At 44.0% G+C, this 22,788-nt stretch overlaps 1 protein-coding gene across 1 annotated transcript in view; it reads left to right on the plus strand.

Moving 5' to 3' along the window:
• Window positions 1-707: 707 nt before the first annotated feature.
• Window positions 708-22,788, plus strand: part of grapa (GRB2 related adaptor protein a) — a gene marked incomplete at its 3' end in the record, with an annotated part of 22,805 nt that continues 724 nt past the window's right edge. Inside the window, exons 1-4 of the mRNA XM_079281582.1 lie at window positions 708-999; window positions 7,566-7,663; window positions 8,658-8,777; window positions 17,825-17,993. Coding sequence (XP_079137708.1) covers window positions 922-999; window positions 7,566-7,663; window positions 8,658-8,777; window positions 17,825-17,993 — 465 coding nt within the window. The 5' untranslated portion in view covers window positions 708-921. The remainder of the gene's footprint in view (window positions 1,000-7,565; window positions 7,664-8,657; window positions 8,778-17,824; window positions 17,994-22,788) is intronic.

Genomic DNA, 22,788 nt, shown 5'->3' on the forward strand with positions numbered 1-22,788 from the left:
GGCTTAAATAAGACAAGCCTTGCTGAAATTGCCCGATTACCCTCTTTGCCATGCTGGTTGTGTGACTGGTAGACGCACTGTAGAAACACTCTGTTGCTGTTCCGCATGCACTCCTGGACGCCTCGCGATTCTTGAATGCAACCAACGGTACAAGGCAGCTTAAGAGAGGGAGAAATCAAGCCCTGCCGGCTGCTGGCCCAACAACTACACATTGAAGCTGAAATATGTAATCTTGCATGAATGTCAATAAATAATTCAAACGCTTTCCATTTTTGGACAACATCTTCCTTTTGTCTTCTCAACCTGTAATGTAGGTTTTCAGCTTTTAAAGGCTTTTAACTTTTCACCTCGAAGGTGTGAAACTGAAGCTGGTTTGCACGGTGTAGCGATAAACCACACATGCATACGGCCAAGTGATTGAAGAAACACACACACACACACACACACACAGAATCCACACCAACCGTGTGAGACAAATATATACACAGGAAGTGCCTCCCACTCCCTCGCCCCTACTTGCTGTCTCTCTCTCTCGCTCTCTCTCTCTAAACGTTACTCATGGTGGTGTGTTGCTGAGCAGCAGCCAGTCGTGTTTTTCCCCTCGCAGAGCTCTCTCTCCCTCCCTCCCGCTCTCTCTCTCTCTCTCTCTCTCTCTCATCCTCTGCTCTGACTCTCTTGCGCGCTCTCTGGCTCAGCGGACGGACGGACGAGACCTTCTCCTCTCTTGCTCCTCTTCTACTCTCTCTCCTCTCTCGTCCTGTCTTCTTATTTCATTGCCTCCTTTTTCCTTCACCTGTTTTATTTTAAACATTTCTCCCTCCCCTCCGCCCCCCTGCCCCCCCTGTGCCAGGGGCATTAGTGGGGGTCCCAGATTGTGGAGTGTGTATGTGAGTGTGAGTGAGTGTGTTGGGAGGTTTCGGCATGGAAGCAGTGGCACTGTATACGTTTCGTGCCACAGAGGGTGATGAACTCAGTTTCAACAAGGGGGACTTGCTCAAGGTAAGAAAGATTTGTTTTCTCCACTATCTATCTATCTATCTATCTATCTATCTATCTATCTATCTATCTATCTATCTATCTATCTATCTATCTATCTATCTATCTATCTGTCTATCTATCTATCTATCTATCTATCTAACCTATCTGTCTATCTATCTATCTATCTATCTATCTATCTATCTATCTATCTATCTATCTATCTATCTATCTATCTATCTATCTATCTATCTATCTATCTATCTATCTATCTATCTATCTATCTGTCTATCTATCTATCTATCTATCTATCTATCTATCTGTCTATCTATCTATCTATCTATCTATCTATCTATCTATCTATCTGTCTGTCTATATATCTATCTATCTATCTATCTATCTATCTATCTGTCTATCTATCTATCTATCTATCTATCTATCTATCTATCTATCTATCTAACCTATCTATCTATCTATCTATCTATCTATCTGTCTGTCTATCTATCTATCTGTCTATCTATCTATCTATCTATCTATCTAACCTATCTATCTATCTATCTATCTATCTATCTGTCTATCTATCTATCTATCTATCTATCTATCTATCTATCTATCTATCTATCTATCTATCTATCTATCTATCTATCTATCTATCTATCTATCTATCTATCTATCTGTCTATCTATCTATCTATCTAACCTATCTATCTATCTATCTATCTATCTATCTGTCTGTCTATCTATCTATCTGTCTATCTATCTATCTATCTATCTATCTATCTATCTATCTATCTATCTATCTATCTATCTATCTATCTATCTATCTATCTATCTATCTATCTGTCTATCTATCTATCTATCTATCTATCTATCTATCTATCTATCTATCTATCTATCTATCTGTCTATCTATCTATCTATCTAACCTATCTATCTATCTATCTATCTATCTATCTGTCTGTCTATCTATCTATCTATCTATCTATCTATCTATCTATCTATCTATCTATCTATCTATCTATCTATCTATCTATCTATCTATCTATCTATCTATCTATCTATCTAACCCATCTATCTATCTATCTATCTATCTATCTATCTAACCCATCTATCTATCTATCTATCGATCTACAAACATACAGCACATGCCTCAGAACAGATGGATCAACCGATTAGGCACCTCTCTCTCTCTCTCTCTCTCTCTCTCTCTCTCTCTCTCTCTCTCTCTCTCTCTGCCTCCACTGTGATAATTACAACAATTATGAGTGTATCTGTATCCAGGTGCTGCTGTTGCTAAAAAAAGAAGGAACTGTATGAGAAACCACCCAGTCGACGGCCTTAACTTGCGTTAAATGTTACAGACATTTCAGAGTGAGAAAGGGATCGGCACGCTCAGAACTCTGGACAGGAAGATGTTATTTAAACTTCCACGGTAAAGGAATAGTTTTGTTCTTGGAGGGGAAATACACTTCTTCTCTAGTTTCCTAACGAGCAGAGTCACACTTATGTCTGTGTGCTGAATAAGTAAGCTATCTTAGCTTAGCATCAAGAAAGAGCGAAACAGGCTTCATCTAAGGCTAACAAAACCCACCTGCACAACAGCCCAATGGAATGAATGTAAACTACAGTGACTTGAGGTTGTCTGCCTCCCCCAACCAGTCAAGTGGCGGTTTACTCATGTAATATATGTGTACATAATATATATAGTGCACGCTTTAAAGAAATTTACAATTAAAGTATTTTTTGGTGAAATGGAAGGTATCAAATTGACCTGTACGATTCCAGGGAATCATGTCTTGGAGACATTAAAGAGGCGTGCAGAGGACTGATAGAGAGCTGCGTCATGTGAGGCAAAGACAATCACCTGAAGCTGTCCTGGTGGTCCCCCGGGGAGAGGAAGAGAAGAGGGTGGACTCATTCAAGTACCTCGAAATACAAAATGTGCTCACATGCTTGGCCAATAAAGTTGATTCTGATAGAGCACAAAATGGCAGACGATGCTTCAAATACGGATGCTGCTGCAAATAAGCTAGAAATTCTAAAACTTCACACATTTTCAACCGAAGTTCTGAACAATGAGTCTATTTTCAAGGTGGACACCAGAGAGTAGTGCCACCGATTCAGCATCTGTCCAAATGTGAAACATGGTCATAATCTCCCCTTCTGTTCCTGAGTTACGGCGTCGAATTATGGCCAAAAAAAGTGATTTTGCGGGAAAAGAAATGACCCAAAGAAGTTTATCCAATTAGACATTTGTGCGTCTAAATTAGTCTAAATTAGCAAATTAATTATCGAGTTAGGACAAAATCGAATCAATACATTTCTGAGTCAAAGTAGACGTTTGTGCCACATTTAAATAAAATTCCCTCGAGACGTCCCTGAGATATCTCAGCCTGAAAACAGAACGCCTCCGTCCACAGCTGTCCCCGCCGCAGACTCATGAATACGTGAAGGACCGTTTCTTAGCCGTCGTCAGTCACTTCCTTGAGTTTCTGGTCTGTCGTGTCCATGCTAAGCTAAGCTAACAGCTGCTTGCTGTAGCTTCATATTTAGCCGACAGACATGACAGTGGTCTCAATCATCTCAATACAACTCTTTGCACAACAACAACAACAAAACGAGTAAAGGTATTTTCTAAATTGACAAACTGTTCCTTTAAACCAGTCTGATCTCTGATCGGATGCTAAACAAAGGTTCTCTTAAAGCTATGCAGCTGTTGTGTCTATCTAATGGATAACAGGCCAAATGCAGCGCTGAGATAGTTCCTGCACAGCTGGAAATCACTGTAGCAGAAAATTGTCCCCCGAAGACAATCAGCAGCAAACCTCAGAATTAAAGAGCAAGAGCTTCTCTCTAGACTCACGCCACGGCACCAGCTGTTCCACATCCACCTACAGCGCTCGGACAAAGACACAGAGATCAGTTTCTCCACGGGGTTCAGCCTCAGTACACCAGAGAGCAGTGATGCTGCAGAACAAGTTCCAGGGGCGGCTGTTGCTCTCATTGTGGTATCGCTTTGGCCACTTGCATACATATTACTAGTTTGTGAAAGGCATGCTGAGAAAAGGTTGGAAATGTACCTCGAGGTATGGAAATAGTTGAGGCAGGTGGAGGGAAAGACGTCGTCTGGAAATAACCCGTGACATGTATTTGAATATGTCAAAGAGGATGATAATGCCTGAGGGTCATTTCATGCAGCAGATGGGTATATTATTCATCCTAGACACACTCTGTTACAATTGTAGACGACACATGAATAAAGCAGCATCTCAATCCTGCTGAGTCAATGTATGATGCAGTCAGAATGAGGTGGCATTTTCTTTTTCTTCTCAGAGTAAATAAATGTGATTCTTAACTTCCTGTAGTATTCATGTGCAGATATCAGTCTTTGGGTCTTATTAACATACTGTATCTTGATGGCTGGGCCGGCAGCATCACACTGAACTCTCTTCTCCTTCCCGCTGGGACAAAACGGCTGTTTAGTCTCCAGCCAAACAGCTCCGGTTCACACTTGGGTCAAGCGGTACTTTTAAATAATTCCTCACATTTGTTCATTCCCGCTCGAGGCGCCAGATGGTCGGAGCTTTAAAATTTCACCACGACTCAAACAGCATCACGCAAAATGCCCATCATGTAAAACAGATACTTTCCTTGTCACTACTTAGTGGTGGTTTTGTCCCCAATCATTCTGTTGGGGAACATCTGGAAACGCACCTATCAGGCTGACTAGAGTGTAGACTCCGAATGAAATGATAAAAATAGCTTCAGAGTTAAATAAAACGATTTGGAGTTTAAATGCTCCGTCACTGGCAGTGACTCATAGGGGACTGCCGGGTGCTAAAGTGCTACTATTTCATGTGTTCACTTCCTTTTTTGCCACAAGGCCTGTTGAACGAAGGCTGGAACATGGTCTGAAGCTATGGCGGGTCTCGCGGGGTCCCAGACCCCTTGATTAACACCCCTGAAAGCCTTAATAGCTAAATTGCGGGGGGTCAGACGGTTATTTGTCACTTGCAATTAACACTAGAATGTCTTACTAATGCCCAGCAGTTTTCAGTGGAGCTGCGATGTTGGAGGGTTACAGCAGAAGCAGTTTTTTTTAAATAGAAACATTTGTTAATGGTCTTTTACGAAAGATATTTTCAATAATTGTAGAATTGTAATTCGCACCCATTAAGTAGGCTTTCATGAAAACCTCCCTGCGGACGCCTCGCATGTGTTGTGCCCAGGTGGAATGCTCTATGAGAAAATGACTCTACTTCTCTCTTGATTTATTACCTCAGTAAACATTGTGAACATGAGTTTATGGTCTCAATCTCTAGTTCCAAGTCCTCTTCAATACAGCATGATGTTCATTTCGTACATGATGGTCCATTTAGAGTCAAACAGACCATAAAGCAGGGGTTGCTTTAGGGTGGGCTTACTGTGATTGACAGGTCTCTACCGCTATGAGCAGTATACGGCGTTTCTACGTCCTCCATTCAAAATGCAACTTCTGTTCACTGGTTGCAAAAAAACAGAGATGGCAGCGGCCATATTCCAAGATGGCGGCGAACTCGAGGCTTCATAACGGCAGTCCACAAACCAATGGGTGACGTCACGGGGACTACGTACTTCTTATATACAAGGCAAGGCAAGGCAAGTTTATTTGTATAGCACATTTCAACAACAAGGTAATTCAAAGTGCTTCACATGAAACCATTAAAAGCATAAAGGCAAAAGTAAAGGAGATTTAAAACATACATTGAAACAATAATCGATGTCTCCCTGAGACATTACGCTGCACGCAATCAACCATACGCTGCCGCAATTCTGCAATTACTCGCACACAAACCACGTCTGGAAAAGATCTCTGCCGATCTGCGTTTTATAGTGTACGCCTTGCACGAACTCGGTCCCGGAGGAAATGGCGATATATTGTGCACTTTCTATGGTTGTACACCAACGGTATGACGCGATACGACGCCGTGAATTGTTCTGTTTTAAGCCTCCTTGGAGCGACAAAGAAGACCCAAGCCCAGAAAGGCTGTCTTCCTGACTGGGGCCTCGAGGCCAAAGGGATCACCTGACCTGTTTAAGCCTCGTTGAGAGTTGTCTTCAGATGTTTACACTCTGGTGCAGATGTTCCCGTTGGAGATGTATTTTTCATTGATGCATTAAGGGCTTATAGCATGATAGTTATTTTACGGGTTCATCATGTAAATGTTAAATCCATCAGTATGGGGAGCTCAGTCAGTCACAGCTGATTGGGTGGGGGTGGTCGTATGAGCATCCTATACATATACATCCTAAACACACATGGGGAGGAAAGAAATGAATAATGGATGAAACTGAGCTCAGAAGCTTTCGACTGAGTTCTTTCCCAAGAAGCATATACAACAATGATGCTGTTCATTGTTGAGTTAATAAACACGAGGGCAGCGATGAAGCAGAGTGTGCAAGACGAAGAAAAAGAGAAGCTGATTTTAATGCAGAGATGTCGATGCATCTGTAAACGTAGCGCTGGCAAAGTGTATCCTCAGCAAGGAAAGGAGACCGAGGAGATACTTCTTAATTCAGATTATGGTCAGAAAAGACGACGTCTAACGGAGCCCTGAGCTGGGCTGTGTGATTATGGTCGTCTTGAGATCGTCCGACATGTTTTAAACCTGGAATAAATAGTTTTAAATACAGCGAGAGATTGTTTCAGATGGATTTCTTCTTCTTCAGATGAAACGTAGTCTGGCCAGCACTGAAGCCACCAGCTGAGTGAAAGGGCAATTATTCAGTTCTGTGATTGAACAATGATTGATGCTAAGAGCAGTTAATCACTCCACAGCCTGCAACACATTTTACAATGCACGTACGATTGTGCACACCATTAAAGCAGGTGGTGCATGAAATGAAGTTCCTGAAGGCAGACAGGGGACAGGACAACTTTTTGGGAGACTTTTAACCGTCATAGATGCATTAAAGGGCCGGATACATTTCAGTTGTACACGTGTAACTGTATTTCACGCTCTGCTTGCTGTCAGTTTTAATGTCTATGATTTAGTTTATTTGAGTTTGACTGATAAAACACAGCAGCACTGTGATAAAAATAAAGAAAAAGTGATGAAGCTTAGCTCTGTAGGGGAGATAAAATAATAAAATAAGGGGTTTATAAATCACTGCACACGGAGCAGAGCAAACAACAGCTTAAAAAATCTAAATGACAAGGAATGTCACAGCCGGATTAGAATACTGAATATAAAAAATGACAACAGAGCAGAAACAAAACAGCTACAAGACCAAAGAGAGACACACCAGCATAAAACAGGGAACATTAAAGCAGTCAAACTGGAGCATATCAGGTGACAGCGTGGCCTTTTGAACTCTCCAATAAAGCGCGTGCCTCGTACGTTTGAGCGAGCGGACGGCCTCGCTTCACACATCGACGGATGAAAGCCACTGGAGCGGATAATAGAGGGAGAGAGGCCGGGCCCGGGAGACGGACGTACGGCCAGTGAGAGAGCAACGATAGTGACCTTTCACCCGACAGGCTGCGTCACATCATTATGGCCAATATTTCATCCATCCGTGTGTGTGTGTGTGTGTGTGTGTTTGCTCATAGATCACCAACATGGAGGATGATCCTAACTGGTACACAGCTGAGCTCCACAACAGAAAAGGCTTTGTACCAAAAAACTACATCAACCTGCGACCACACGCGTAAGTACACACACACACACACACACACACTTCTTCAACTTTATGTTTCACACACATTTGTACACGTCAAGCACTGGTCTATCTGAACAGCTCATGAGTAAGTGTGTGCCGCTCTGGGCGTTTTCTGCTCTGCTTTGGACATCTGCACTCATAACGGCATAAGGCAGCCTATACCCAAACGGACACACTCGCTCGCCGGCTTACGTAATCACACACGATACAGCCGCGTGTGTGTTAGTGTGTGTGTGTTTCCAGTGAAGCTGCTGGTACACCCCGTATCTCCATCAGATGGTCATACACCAGCTGGGCTCTACTTTTCGCTGCGACACACACACCAAACCGGCAGCACGGGCCACTGGTGCGGCTCTGGCTCGTGAATGAACACGGGTCGGGTGTATGCGGTCCAGTGTGAGCTGTTCAGTTAAGTTTGTGCTCAGCGTGAGAAGTCGTGAGTGATTTTTTTTCCTCCTCCACGTTTCTTCGCAGAGCCAGAGTTCTTGACCCCGTGACCTTAGAGTCCCATAATGCCGCCTCCGTACCGGATGTGCTCTCCGCTCGTTTGAGTGCAGGCTCCTGCAAACCTTGCTTCCAAACAAACTGCTCGACTAAGCAAGACAAATGAGCAAGAACAAGAAAAGAGAAAAAAGAAATGACATGGCACTGTTAGTTACGCTCCACAGCTGACAACTGACGGTTTCTGTCTTTGCGCGCATATTTAGCAGTGTTCTTTAAAAATAACTTCACAAATGTGCTAATTTTACTTTTTCCTCCCTTTTATACCACTGTCAGCATAGATCTGTACAGTTCAGAGCTGCTTTTTTCTTTTAAAGTCTCATCATTTCCACTGAAAATAGAAACATCTAAAGTTATGAGACACCCGAACGAATAATTCAATGTGTGTGAAATGGTTTCGTGGCTGCACAAACCCCCAGAACAACCCGGTTCACATGCACAATGAATGACTTCTGTCTCATTGTTCTTTTCCTGCTTCCAGCTGGTTTGCCGGTCGTATATCTCGCGGTGTGGCAGAAAGTCGACTGCGACACAGGGAGTGCGGGGCCTTTCTGGTCCGAGAGAGTGAGAGCGCCCCTGGAGAGTTCTCCATGTCCGTCAGGTAGGAAGCACAGGACTCTTCAAGGACCCAACACTTTGTCTTAGGTTGATCTCTCACTATTCAAGTCCTATTCTCCATCCTCCTATGTCTGCAACAGCCCTGTTTCTCCACAGGTATCATTAAAGTGTCTCATCTCTTCTAATGCAATCTAATTCAATTAGCAGAGCTGTGCAAACATACACTGTGTGCACATGTCCCCGCTCACGCAGCGAGCGGGGACGTCCCTCGTTTGATCGTGAATTAAATGTTGAGTGGAAGCTTTACGTTGGTGACGGGGGATCTGAGGACCTCCTGCAGAAGAGGAGAGGGTTAGAGGAGGTGGTGTGGGGAGGAGGGTAAGAGGATCTGCAGCCCCTCTGGCCTGATGTGAGCTAATCCTGTCTGGCACACCACGCCATCTGGAGCTGCTGATGGGGCCGGTCGGTTGTCTTGTCGGGGGGATGGCGGTCAGGGATGCAGCTGAGGCTCTGTGTTGTGCAATCGGGGTTGTGTAGGGGGGGATCTGGAGTCAGAATTTTGGCATATAAATACAGACCTGGAAGAAAGGGTGGGCTCTTCTCTGGTTCCGCAGAGGCTGTATGAGTACCAGTTGGATTTGTGGCTTGTTTTGGGCATGATATCTCTCTCCCAGTGGATTTAAGACAGGCCTTTGGAAGCATTAAGGAGGAAAAGGAAGGAAGTTGCCGGCATTAAGGAGGAAAAGAAGGGAGGAAGAGCAGGGAGGTGCTGTGTGTGTAACAGGTCCGCCAAGAGAGAGGGGGGATTTTGATGCTTCTTGTCTTTTTGTTGATTCCTCTCTGGCTGCTGTTGTTGGATGGCGTTACAGCTCGGAAATTGGGTCAGGTGTGTGTGTGTGTGTGTGTGTGTGTGTGTGCGTGCGTGCGTGCGTGCGTGCGTGCGTGTGTGTGTGCGTGTGTGTGTGTGTGTGTGTGTGCGTGTGTGTGTGCGGTCCTTGTGTGCTGACAGTGCTGACGTCCTGACAGCGGTAACTGTGGGAGCTCGGCTCGGTCCGTCTTTGACGTCAGACCGTGAAAATGTGATCCACTTTCAGAGCCGCCAATGGAGCCAAAAAAGGACTTCGTTTTCGTAGTTTTACAGAAAAAGCTGTTCGAGATCATGCAACACTGTGAAGGTTAAAATATAAAGTTGTGATGTTTTAATTGAAATGAAATATCAGGGTCAGTTTCACCTCCATGTTTTATTACTCGGGTAATTTGGCTGTGATGCAAAGTTTTAATTGTCACTTTAACCTCAAGGAGAGGCACCATGGTTCACAGAATGCATCTTTTAATCACCTTAGTGCATCATGGAAGTATTTCATGGTCTTAAAGGTCTCGGATTTGGTGTCACCATGACATGTTGTTGTGATAGCGAGTTATATTAGAACATTACGGGGCGACCGTGGCGACCGTGGCTCACTGGGTTAAGAGGGTCGTCTGGGAACCGGAAGGTCAACGGTTCGATCCCCGACTGGGACGTGTCACGTGTCGAAGTGTACCTGAGCAATACACTGAACCCCCGGCTCCCCGGGCGCTGATCACTGGCAGCCCACTGCTCCCCATATACAGGGATGGGTCAAATGCAGAGATACATTTCGTGTATGTGTAAAAATATATATGACAATAAAAATGGTTTCTTTTCTTTCTTCTTAATAAATAATCAGCTAACGGTGCTAACGGCGCTAACACTGCAAGCAAAGCAAGGAGAAGCTCCAATAATAGCGCACACAGAGGGAGAGAGACTTCATTCTCTGCTGAGGGAGACGTCACTCCTCTATATCTTTACATAGATATTAGACGTCTGCTTTATTAACCTTTTAAATGTTAAATGCAGCTCCTTCAATCCTTGACTTTATTCACCCAATGAAGGTGCATGGCTCTCATTGGACAGCGATAGAATCAAATCAATCAATTGTTTCTGTGTGTATCTTAAGTAGGCCTTGATATATTGAGTGTACTAGAATATACTGAAACTCGCCTGTAAAATATCCGACATTGTGGAACGTGAATTTCCCGGAGGAATCTGACACCTTCAGGTAAATAACAAGGACTAAACCCGCAGAGTCCTCAACAGTGATTCAGACCGGGGGAGCTTGAAGGTGATCAGTCTTCATTGGGAATAAAAGCTTTTTGTGGTCTGAATTAGAGATGTATCGTTCAGACGGACCGGAGGGGCTCCTGTTTAAGTGCAGCCTCCGTTCAGAATACTTCCTCAAAGGTGGTTATGAAAGAATGCGTGTCTGGGGACCAGCTTCAGACGATGGCAGTGAAACTGTCCCAATGGGTTATTTAGTAGCTTACTTTTGGAAAGTGGAGCAAAGTGATGCCAACCTCGACTTTTATAGAGAGAGATGAGGAATCCATTTTGTTTAGATAGGCTTTCAAGGTTCAGCAGATTCCACCTAAGGATGTGTCTTCTCTGAGCCTTCCACAATGCTCTAATATAGATCCAGTTTAAAAAGAGCTGAGGTATATCAACATAGATAAAAGGCAGCATTTGGTATTTTTTAGACTCGTAACTTTCACGTTCTCTCAAATGGAAAATCTCACTTCCTTCCTCACGCGCTGCCACAATCGTCGATATCAGTCCTTCCACCTACACGTAAAAACTCTCAGCTGAACGTACCGACGACTGTGCACCCGTCTCTGCCAGTCATCAAAAGACACTCTAGGAAATCAGTAGCTGAAGCGAAAGCAGACGGAGAACATGTTGGGCAGACTGGAGAACTTTCTTACTTTCTGTCAGTCAAACTGGAAGAGAGCAAACGTCACTTTCTCTTTTCTTTTGATTGCTGGATGTCTTGTAGCGTGATAGAGCTTGAGGTTGTTTCACCACAACTCAGTCCTCTATATGTGCGTCTCACACACTGGGTTTTTAACAGTATGGTGGTCTCACACACACGCACACACACACACACATGGCCTCCTGTGGCCTTTGTCGTTTTCCGAATGTCTGTCAGAAACTCTGTGTGTACAATAGCTTCAGAATATAAATAAATAGTGTGATGTCACCCAGCTGTGAGAAGGGAAATCGGAGGTCTGTTGCCTGCGCTGCCGTTTGTCTACTGTCGAAGCACTTCATCGTGGATCGTGGCCTCAGCTATCACCGATAGCTGAGGTCCTGGAGGGTTTGGAACTATCCCAATGAAGACAAATGTCAACATTTGCAGTAGTAACTGTATCTCTATATCATCTCTATTTGATTTAGTTTTATTTTCATCATTGCTTCTATGTTTAGAACCAAAAGAAAAGTGCACCGGTCTCCTTTTTAAATTTTTTATTAACTGTCCAGTTAGGCTTTCAGAGCTTACGCCACAGCTCAGTGGCACCCATTGAACAGCACAGTTCAGCGACCAAAACACAATTGAGAGAGACATAAATACAGAGCGAAATAGAGAGAAGAATATAAAGAGAGATGGAGAGAGATAGAGGGAAGCAGCAAGCAGCGACTGCAGATCAAATAGGCAGGAGACGGGAGAGCTTATGGCAGGTGGAGGTGCATGATTTAACTTTTGGATTTCCCTGTTTTCTCATATTGACAGTGCTGAAGTAAGACCAGCCAGACCCTCTGTGAGGAAAACCCTCCAGAGGGTCTCGTCCTTCCCTCCTCACAGCTGAAATACGAGCTAAGCTGATGAAACCCAGAAACAACTAGGGGAGTGAAGTCAGTGGAGATCAGATCTCCTCCAGGTGTATCTCCCTCTCATCTCCCAAACAAACAACAGTCAAGATGGCGGCTAAGATAACAGAAGCGGGGATTTATTCATCTCGGGTGTGGATGGTTCAAAATGAGACCACACTTTTCTGAAATGTGGCCTGTAAAACACTGTGTGAGGCTTGTTTTAGTATTCAGAGAGAAGTAGAATTACCGCCTTGCCTTGGCAGGTGGATACTTAATATATTTAAAGAAATTTAGCTAACTAGCGTACCAAATCGCTACGGGCTGGTTCAGCTGGTCTGAACTTTGAAAGTCAGCTTGGCAGGATAAGTGAGGTAGAACATGTTTATTTTGTGAGGTTTAACGAGGCTGAAAAAGTACTTCAAGTCATAGTAGTACTTTTAGTTTTCCTGGCTTAAATAATGTACCCCAGTAGCTTTAGACTAGCCTGGGGGTTTGCTAGCCTAGCGTTACTTAGCGGTGGCTCTGTTGAGATTTAACTAAACCGATTATGTCTTTCCTTGAAGCATCTCTGGCTCGGAGAAACTATTACATAACCACTCAAATCTACATTCATCACAGGAATTCCTTTTGCCAGTTGCTAATTCCTGCTTCCTGTATCTCAACCAATGACAGCAGTCTCAACCCAACCGATCAGTTTGTCTGAACACAAACGGTTTAAATTCGCAGCATATGGAGTTGAAAAAGTTATCTTTTCAAAAGCAAAAAAACAGTTCTGCTTTTCTAGGTGTCATCTCTGTTTGTTTAGGTCGGTGGTCGTTTTATTTATGATGATAACCGGAGACTCTTTCCTCCCTCTCTCTCAGGCCAAATATCATCTCCGTCTGAAAGGCTCCTCATTGAACCGTCAACACACTTACGGCTAAATTGCCACATCCACCAAACATCTTTTATCAACCTTCCCCTCGTTCGCTCCGTCCTAGCACCCTCACACACACACTTCCTCCCTCTCTCCTCATCCATCTATCGCAAACAGATGATGGCCAATATTTATTGATGCTGCAGGAGGAGCTGAACCTCTCACTCAATCACTCACGTGCACACTACACGCTCGGCTTGCGAAACACGAGATAACGGACACACACACACACACATGGGCTGTGTGAAGTATTCCAGACATCTGCAGAACCGAACAGCAGATTAGAGAAAGGGGGGGGGGGGGGGGTGGTTGGCAGGATGAGAGACCGAGAAAACAAGGAAGTGAGACGAGATTGATGGAGTGAAAGTCGAGAGAAAGATGGACGGATGACCTTCACGCATCTTGAATTGTGCTGGCGCGGAGCAAAAGTTTTATAAATAACTTCTGTCCTCAGCTACAGTCCATCTCTCTCTCTCTCTCTCTCTCTCTCGCTCTCTCTCTCGCTCTCTCTCGCTCTCTCTGCGCTCTGTCTATTTCATTTTCTCTCTTAATCGCTCTCTCTCTTGCCCGTTTCCTTTTCGTAGGAAAAGAAAATAATCTCTCTATCGCTGTGGGCCTTAATTACACTGGATCAGGGAGATGAGAGGGCACTTGGAGTGCGTGTGTGTGTGTGTGTGCGCGTGTGTGTGTGTGTGTGGCGTGTGATCAAGCTGAGACAGATGCTCTCGGTGTGATGCACTCTGATGTCTCTGGGTAATAATTAAATTAAAATGAAAGAGTAGCTGCACACTTTTAAAACGTTTTTTTTAAGCCATAAAGCAAGCGATATGACTGAACTGTGATGAAACAGCAATGCTCGTGTTCATATTGACATTTCCTTTTAGCAAATGTATAAAAATCGGCATTTCATGGATGAAACAGCTCTAAACGTCATCCAGTGTTTTAAAGAGGATCAGATCCAGTCCTGCGAGGTCAATCCTGAGCCAGCCGTTCAGGACTAATAATCTGAATCTGTGTTCACGACTGATTATCTGGCGATTATCAAAATAAGTGCCCCCCCCCCCCCCCGCCCCCATTCCATATTGCTATTTTTCATGCTACTGCTGCTAGCTGTCATATTCGAGGCGTTCGTCATACGTGAGTTGGTGCAGTTCCATCTCTTGCCCACTTATAGTACAGTACAGTGTAAATGTATTCTCATATGATATCCTACGAAAAGCTCCTCCTCATATTCGCTTACTTTAGTTTAGAGTTAGGAATACATCGTGAAATACTGAGTAAGGTCAGGGCAACATAACTGCGGTGTGCCGTTACTGAAGTACGCAAAATACGTGACATAAACATCAACGTTGAACTGCTGTCTTCTGGCTGAAAGAGGGCTGTTTGTTGGTCCCATCCACCTCAGTGTGTCATTTAACAGTTCTTCATACGGCTCCTTCAAGATCCCGTGGATAATATAAAGAGAAAGCATTGTGGGATATCTATGAATTACAGCACATGATTTCTATAGGTATTACTACATCACATACTTTCCATTGTTCATGTGAGCTGATAACAGCATGTAGGAGGTGATTCATGGTCTAGATACTGCGAATGTGTTGCAGTTTATCTCCGCCTGAGGTGTTCAGTGTGATGAGGCTCAGATAGCAGCAGTACTCGGGTGTCTAAGTATCAAAGTGCATTCGTTTACTCGAGTGGTGCAGAGGTGGGCTCGTGTTTTGCACTGCAGGGCAAATTGAGCGTGAAGATGTGATGTTGTAGTTTAAGTGTTGCCCAATGAATATTTGAAGCGATTCTGGTCAGCTGTGCAGAGACACTGCAGGAAGTTTTTTTTTACTGTTGACACTACATGCAGAACTGATATGCAAGATTCAGGATTACACATTTTGGAATGCTTTTTTTGTCTCCTGTCTTAAAACAATGTTTAAAGAGCAACTAAAGCACAGAATTCTGGCGTTACGTTTCCGACTCACTTAGACTAACTGCTAACTTAAGCATGTAGCTGTTTGCTGGATAACTATTTAATGGAACTTTTTTTTGTTATATTGTGTTTTGTATAATGCAGTAACACCTCCCGCTGCCAGTCTGAATGGTAGCCTGTGCAGAGTTCCAATGCTGTTGCTATTAACCGGTATTAGTTTACAACATATTAGTTTACAACAGATCTGTCTATTTTATGGAGAAACTTTCCTTTTTTTGCACCGTGTGAAAACCAACTCGTACAAATTTGAAAACGGCAACAAAATCCATCTTTCTCCGTCATCTTTATCGCATCGCACATTGAGTGAAATTAGAGTTTTCACAGCAGAGTTTGCGGTTGCATGCATTATGTTATCTGGATGATTTGGAAATATCTATCAAGAAATAGGGCTAACCCCCTGGTAAACACATAAGTATGAATATAAGCCAGGCTTGTTTTGTTACACTTGGACATTTGTTATACTTTAAAATTGACCTCAAACATACAAAAACGACATGTTTTAGGTTCATTTCAGTACAACAAAAGAGTTGCAGGAAATGTAAAGCAGATGTGGTGAACAGGCTACAGCACAACTTAAAATACGTTGTTTCCCTTTTCCTTCCTCCGAAGTGTTTGATGTGTTTTGTTCTACATTACACTGTCGTAGATCATCTAAAGGGAGAGCACCTGACCTGTCTGCATCCTGTCTATAATCTCCACCTCCACAGAATTGAAATTCCCCTTCATTTTCCTCTGCTTTGTGTCACATTTGGACAAACAGCTGCACAGCTGGTGGCAGTAACACAGCCCAGCCAGTAGGGCGCAGCAGACGGCGTCAGTGACGGGGGACGGAGAAGATCTCAGTGGAGGGGACGAGGGGACGAGGGGGCGAGTCAAGAGAGGCGATGGAGACGGAGTGGAGCAGATAACAAGAGGGAGCGAGATAGGGAGGGAAAAGTTAGATAGAAGTCAGATAACAGAGAGGGAATACAGACCCAGAGGCAAAGACAGACAGATAGCACGGGTGCTCTCACAGAATGAGTTCATGTTCAAAGGCTGGCACCGTGTCAACAACTTACATTTGGCTTCAATTCATGTTTTTCAACTAAAAAGCATCCTCCATTTCCTTTACACTTCATCACACTTTCATAGTTGTTGTTTTATTTGGGAGGAGGAGAGACTATTGGGCGAGAAGAGGCAAACGAGGACACAGAAGTGGTGACACATTGGAACAGGCAGAGAAAGAAGGGTGGAGGTGCAGGTGGAGGTGCAGCTGAATGCCATCCAGTCATCTGGGAATCAGCCCCGGAATAGAGAAAAAAAAGGTCTTCTGCCAAAAAAACAAGCCGATGCTCATTCACTTTCTCTCCGAGTCTGGAGCGGAGCCAGTCAGACTAGATAGATGAGGAGTTCAACGAGGTTACATTGTCTTCATTCTGGAAGGAAGGGCTCGTCATTTATGGGAATCTGATCCATCTTAACACCAACGGTGTCACAATAAACGACAGTGAGAACACTGCTCCTCTTTCCTCCAAACAGAGGATGTGATATTTGAACCATCATTAACTCACAAGCCCGACACACACACCTGCTGATGTGATGCGTTCAGAAATATGGGGGAGTTGCGTTGACTTCCGCCGCATATTGGATGCACTTACATAACCGTGTGATCACGGCGAGGTGTCCAGGTTTTCTAAAGATAAGCTGGCAAGTTACTTAGCAACCACCGTGGAGCCGGATAGGGGAGCAGGTATGATTGCCAATGAATGCCGGCCAAACGCTTTTAGTCATGACGCCGAGGCATGCACTCCAGCACTGGGGCTATTTTTGTTTCCTGCCACCGGCTTTGTGTCATCGTTTTGAGCTCAGCCCTGTATCCATCAATAATATGACGTGAAATGTATTACGCTGTGTGACGAATGATTCTCAGCTAAATGGGTGTTTTGTTCGACATCATCTGCTTCGACTCACAGAGTAACCCAGGTAAATGTGGTCAATCTGTCCACTCCTGTGTTGTTTTATCTGATCTGGTGTCGCCTCATCATCTGTTTTGTTCAGAGGTTTCACTCTGGACTTTCTGCAATAGGTTGAAATGTAAAATGAAAATGAAAGAAAGGAAATGAGCTGTTCTCCTGTGTGTTGCCGGCTTTGAGCACTAAAGGCCAAGACTGTCGGTATCGACCCGAGGCCGGTCCAAATTTACTGCGGTGCAAAAAAAAAAGCAGTGACCCGGGGACGACCAGATTATGTCCGTCCGTCTGTCCGTCTCCGCTGTTGTTGAACATCGTGACGTTGCACGACGAGCATACTCAAGATCTCCTCACCGCACGACATGGCACACGTGATTTTGAGAGGCAATTGCTGATGCCGCGGCCGAGTTATTTTTCATTTTACACGGTTTAACAGATATTAAAAGCAGGACCAGTGAGTGAGGAGCTTTTACTTTAACAGCCATGATGAACTGAATCATAGTTCCATATCAACCCACCACAGATGCTCATATTAAGATGAGAAATCATTCTTAACTTCTCGTTGTGTTCCTTTTTGCAGTTACGGGGACCACGTTCAGCACTTCAAGGTGCTGCAGGACCGCTGCTGTCAGTACTACGTGTGGGAGGAGGTCTTCTCCTCCCTCAACGAGCTGGTGGAGTTCTACCACAGCAGCAGCATCGCCAAGGAGAGGACGGTCTTCCTGAGAGACCCCGAGCACTTCGCCAGGGTGAGCACGAGACACGTCTTTCTTTCTTTCATGCATTCCAACTGTGTAGTCTCCTTCTAAGCAACGAGCACAAACATATTATCAAAAGACAATTGAATCAGGACATCAACAGAGTTTAAAGTCCTTCCTGTGTGAGAGGTTCATGCAGGTTCACAAAGAAAATACTTTTTTTTAAATGGGAATATGTTGATGATTTTGATTTAGAAAATGCAGCTTAAGATAGTAGAATAAATGTTTCATCTTTGGAACATTACTCTGTAGACAGCGTCAAGTGTTGTTTCCCCCTTAAATATTTCAAATTTGAGGAAGTTTTAACTGTTTAGAATTGAGAGAAATTAGTTTTTTTACACTCAACACAACAGATCAGCATGACGTGTTTCTGTTTCCGCCTCTCTTTTTCCCCAAAACAAATCCACCTAAATCCACAACATCTCTAATGCAATAAGGATTTACAATCTCCTCCCGAACCCGTTTATTTAAAACGTATCTGTTCTTGATGTCATCACTCTCCGTCTACTTCATCTCCCCTCTTGTATCGGAGCCGCCGGAGATCTCCTAAAGTCTCTGATGAGACTTTTTCCACACGGCAAAGCCGCATTTTTGTCTCTACCTGTTGTGTGTGTTTTCTTTATACAGACACAACAAGCTACCCATGTTTTAAATTTCACTTCTCCGTGACTTTGCCATGCTACCAGGGTGGTGTCTTTGGGAAAATGTATGCGGGTCTGTGACTGTGGCTGCAGGGTTTGACGTGGAGGTGCAGCTTGCAATGAAAGATCACAGGACTGCCGTCGGTTTCATAGAAAGTTCCATAGAACACAGATTTTCTTTATGGACATAAATCATGATTGCCAATAAGTTAGTTGTGTTTCGTCCACAGTGCTTTACACTCCTAATGAGCCGGGTTGAGGTTTCTGCTCTCATCTACAACATTGATAAGCTTTTCAAGTCAAGTCAAAGCATCTTCTTTCATACAGCTCAATATCACAACGTGTCACAGCCTCTATCTTGTTTTCAATGCATCGTTTTTTGGAAGGTGAAAGAACGCCTGTTACCCAAAGGCGTATCCCAAACTTCAGTCAGGATTAGTGAGATAAAAATCTAAACGACAGGTATTTTCCATGATGTTGCCGCCGGGGGAGAAGCCATTGTTGTGGCCTACTGTGAAGTCATTACGCAGACGGGAAAGGCGTTGCATGTTAAGTGTGATCCCGCTCGCCGTGGAGCGACGTGATCCGCAGCGATCTTGACATGACAAGCATGTTCGCATCACAGTAACACAAGCCGCATGCTATACTCATCTCATCACGTTTTGTGTTGGGTTTGAGAACAGGCCGTCATTCATTGGGGAGCAGAACGTGCGGGTCGATTTTTGTGGTTTGTAATGAATTAGCCGAACACACTGTTGGATGGATTGCCTTGAAATTTGGTCTGAACATTTATGCCCTCATCAGGATGACTTGTATTGATTGAGAATACACTATTATGAATATTTGACCTTTTTTGTGTTTTAAAGTTTTAAACACTTTATACTTCGTCCAATTCAAGTCGCAAGTCTTTGATGAACAAGTCCAAGTCAAGTCTTTGAGCGACAAGTCCAAATCCAGTTTCAATTGTTTGAGGGACAAGTCCAAGTGACTCCTTTATCTATTAGCATACAGTATCACCATTGATCAGCTGTTTGGTTTATAATCGCTGTAAACAAGCGACTGCAATGCAATAAGTAGTCCCGGGAGTCGTGGAAAAGCAGAGCTGCTTTTCCAAATGAAGTAAAATAAGTTAACAAGTTGCCTTCAGTGTTTGTCTTCTGTTAAAAGTGTGACGCCATTTTAGTGTAGAAGCGTGTTAACAGCCTCGTTCAGAAAGCATCAGCCCGGAGCATCTCTAAAACAGACGAGCACAACGTCCAGATTTCGCTGCCACCTGTTTTTGCACACGATCCTGCAGATGGTTCTTTTTGCTGGAAATTCAGACCTTGCTCTTAACTATCAGCTCGCTGCACTGCGTGTAAATGAAAAGCAGTGAAGAGGCATTGGCATCTGAGGTGCTGGCCCTGCAGACAGCCAGCCAGCCAGACACCTTTTCTGAGGTGATCAGATAAGATGTGAGCGAGTGCAGAAAACAAAACCTATTTTGAAAACTGGGGTTATTGCAATAAAACGAAGGCCTGGTCTTTTTCTCATAATCGCGAATTTATTCGGAGGCGGTTCGCTGAGCAGCCGGACTGCTGCAGTAATTCACCTGGCGGAGCAGCAGACTTTCAGATGAGAACAGGTTATTCATCCTAAAAATAGCCTTTTATTTCACCAAGCAGCTCCTCGCTTTGCGTCCTTGTTTGGTAACATCCGGCCTCACACCGAAACGGTTTTATGCACAAATGCAGCTGGAGCAGGTGCGATTTAACAAATTAGCTTCGGGGCGTTGTGATGGCAGTTAAACGGGAGATAGCGACGGCGGTCCTACGGGAGGATGAAAATCTGTGCGACCCAAATACTGTCGCAGTCTGAATCTCTTTAATGTGAGCAGCTAAAATACAGTCGCTCTTTCTCAGCATTTTGAGTTTTTAAATATTCATACAGTAGCTTCTGTCGGTGCACCACCAGCATCTGTCTTCTGTAATAACAGCATTATAACAACAACTGCTCGCAACGCTAATCCATCCAAATCGTCCTCTCCACTACGAACACTGGATCTGTCGCTCTGCTATGATTTCGGATGAAGACAAAATTGTAACACTTGTAAGAAGTGTGAATACGGGAACCAGAAGTCAGACAGACGTTGCACTCTTTTCCCGTTCATTGCTGTTATAAAGCAGATTTAAGACCAGGACAGAATGTTTGTGCTTGTTAATTTCATTGCTGTTTTATACTTCATTTATTCTCTCGATTACATTTTAATGTGATGCCGCACCAAGTTCGTAAGTTCGCCCTGGCACCCTCGATGGATTACCAGGTATCAGCGGTCACTGGTGTCTCTTCACAGCATATCTCAACGTGTGGTGTTCCTCTGTAGCGGTACTCAGCAGCCCGCCCACATCCTCACAGCTGCTCTTTCTGTGTTCTCACAAGTCTGCCTCTAATCGCTCCATTATAGTAATAACACTCAACACGCAATATGCTGGAATAACTGCTCTAAATCTGCTTTAATGCTTTGCGGTCGGTAACAAAGTGGTGTGAAAATGAAAAGAAAACATGTAGAGCGGCACTGACATGTCCATTGACGTCTCCTCAGCGAAATGATTTCCATATTAGACTCCCGACAAAATGAATTACTGCACCGCTACTCAGCGTCAGGGCGCATCTTTAGCAGCAGATTCTTTTGCTTTTGTGGTTCATGGTATGCATCCCACCATCCTGTGATGTGACAGGTCCCACATCAAAAGAACTCTCGTTACATCATGACGTGGAATTTACCTCAGCTCAGAAATAAAGATGTTACATCAGGAACATGCATGTTTAAGGTCCATCAGAGCGATCTATAACATTCTATGTTACTCTGCCTCAGGTCTGCATGATGTGGTCAAAGGTCATTAGAAATCTAATATGGGTTGCGTGCCAAGTTGGCCTTGTGTGCGTACATGATTGTGCAGTCTTAAAAACTGCACCGAATGTCCATTGTCGGGTTGCAAATCTTGTAATCTGGATTTAGCCATCGTCATCGATAGATATTCCAACATTAGCATGCGGGCTGTGACTTTTCCTGGACTTGCAGGTCAGCGTGCTGCTCGGTCACGTCCTCGAGGTGAAGTGCATCTGCATCACAACGCGCCCCCATAGCTGAGGGCGCCGAGTTTACCTACACGGCTTTCTAGCCTTAAAATACATCCGTCATTCCACATCACATCTCATCTCAGTCATACCTTTATGTCTGTAGCCTCGGTCACTCTGCAACCGTGTGAATAACAGTATTAAGGGGTAAATCGAGTCTATTTTAACAACACAAATAAAGAATCATTTAGCAAAGGCAAAGCTCTGTTTGATGATGTCACAATCTTTTGGTTTGTAGATCTAAATCTACATCTTTTTGCAGCAAATTTAGATATTAAGACTAATCTAGATCTTTAATGATATAATTTGTGTTTTTAATTTCACCTGAATGTGCAACAGCCTTTTTACGCTGATCACAAGGCAGCGGAGCGCAGCGTGATACCGGCGGACCGTATTTCTCCTCCCAAACCCGCCGCTCCTCACCAAAACTAATGAGTTTTCCCCCACACACACACACACACACACACACACACACACACACACACACCAGAGCAAATACCGGTTGAGGTCTGCACGCACATGCTCTCAGCATCCAAGTACAGAGGAAGAGGGTGCACAGGGACTAACAAGAAGTCTAGACTCGGTCAGCAGAACAATAAAGGATAAGTCTGTGAGGATTTCATAGATTTGTGGGATTTATACATCGTGTCTGTGTCTCATGTTCTTAATCCTGCTGTCTGGTTGGTGTGTGTGTGACTGGACACCCTTATATTGGGCCTCTAAGACAAAGCAGTCCACGGCAATAAAGCCCAGAATTGCAACATAGATACCTACACACACACACACACACACAACAAAAAAATACAATATTGCTCTCACACTCCCCGTTCATATCTCTTCCACTTTTCTCTGTGGGAGTGCAGCTGGCAGCTGAGAGTTAGTTAAGTCCAAGTCGCTCTCCTTAAAATAGCCGCTTTTATTCTGCTACTCCTATTACTGCTGTTGATTCACGAGTCAACAGAGATCAGAGGAGGCCGGCTATCAGGGGAGGAGAAAGGCTCTACTTCAGTGAACGCAAAGGAAAACAC

Source organism: Melanostigma gelatinosum (assembly GCF_949748355.1).
Source record: "Melanostigma gelatinosum genome assembly, chromosome: 13".
NCBI lineage: Eukaryota > Metazoa > Chordata > Actinopteri > Perciformes > Zoarcidae > Melanostigma > Melanostigma gelatinosum.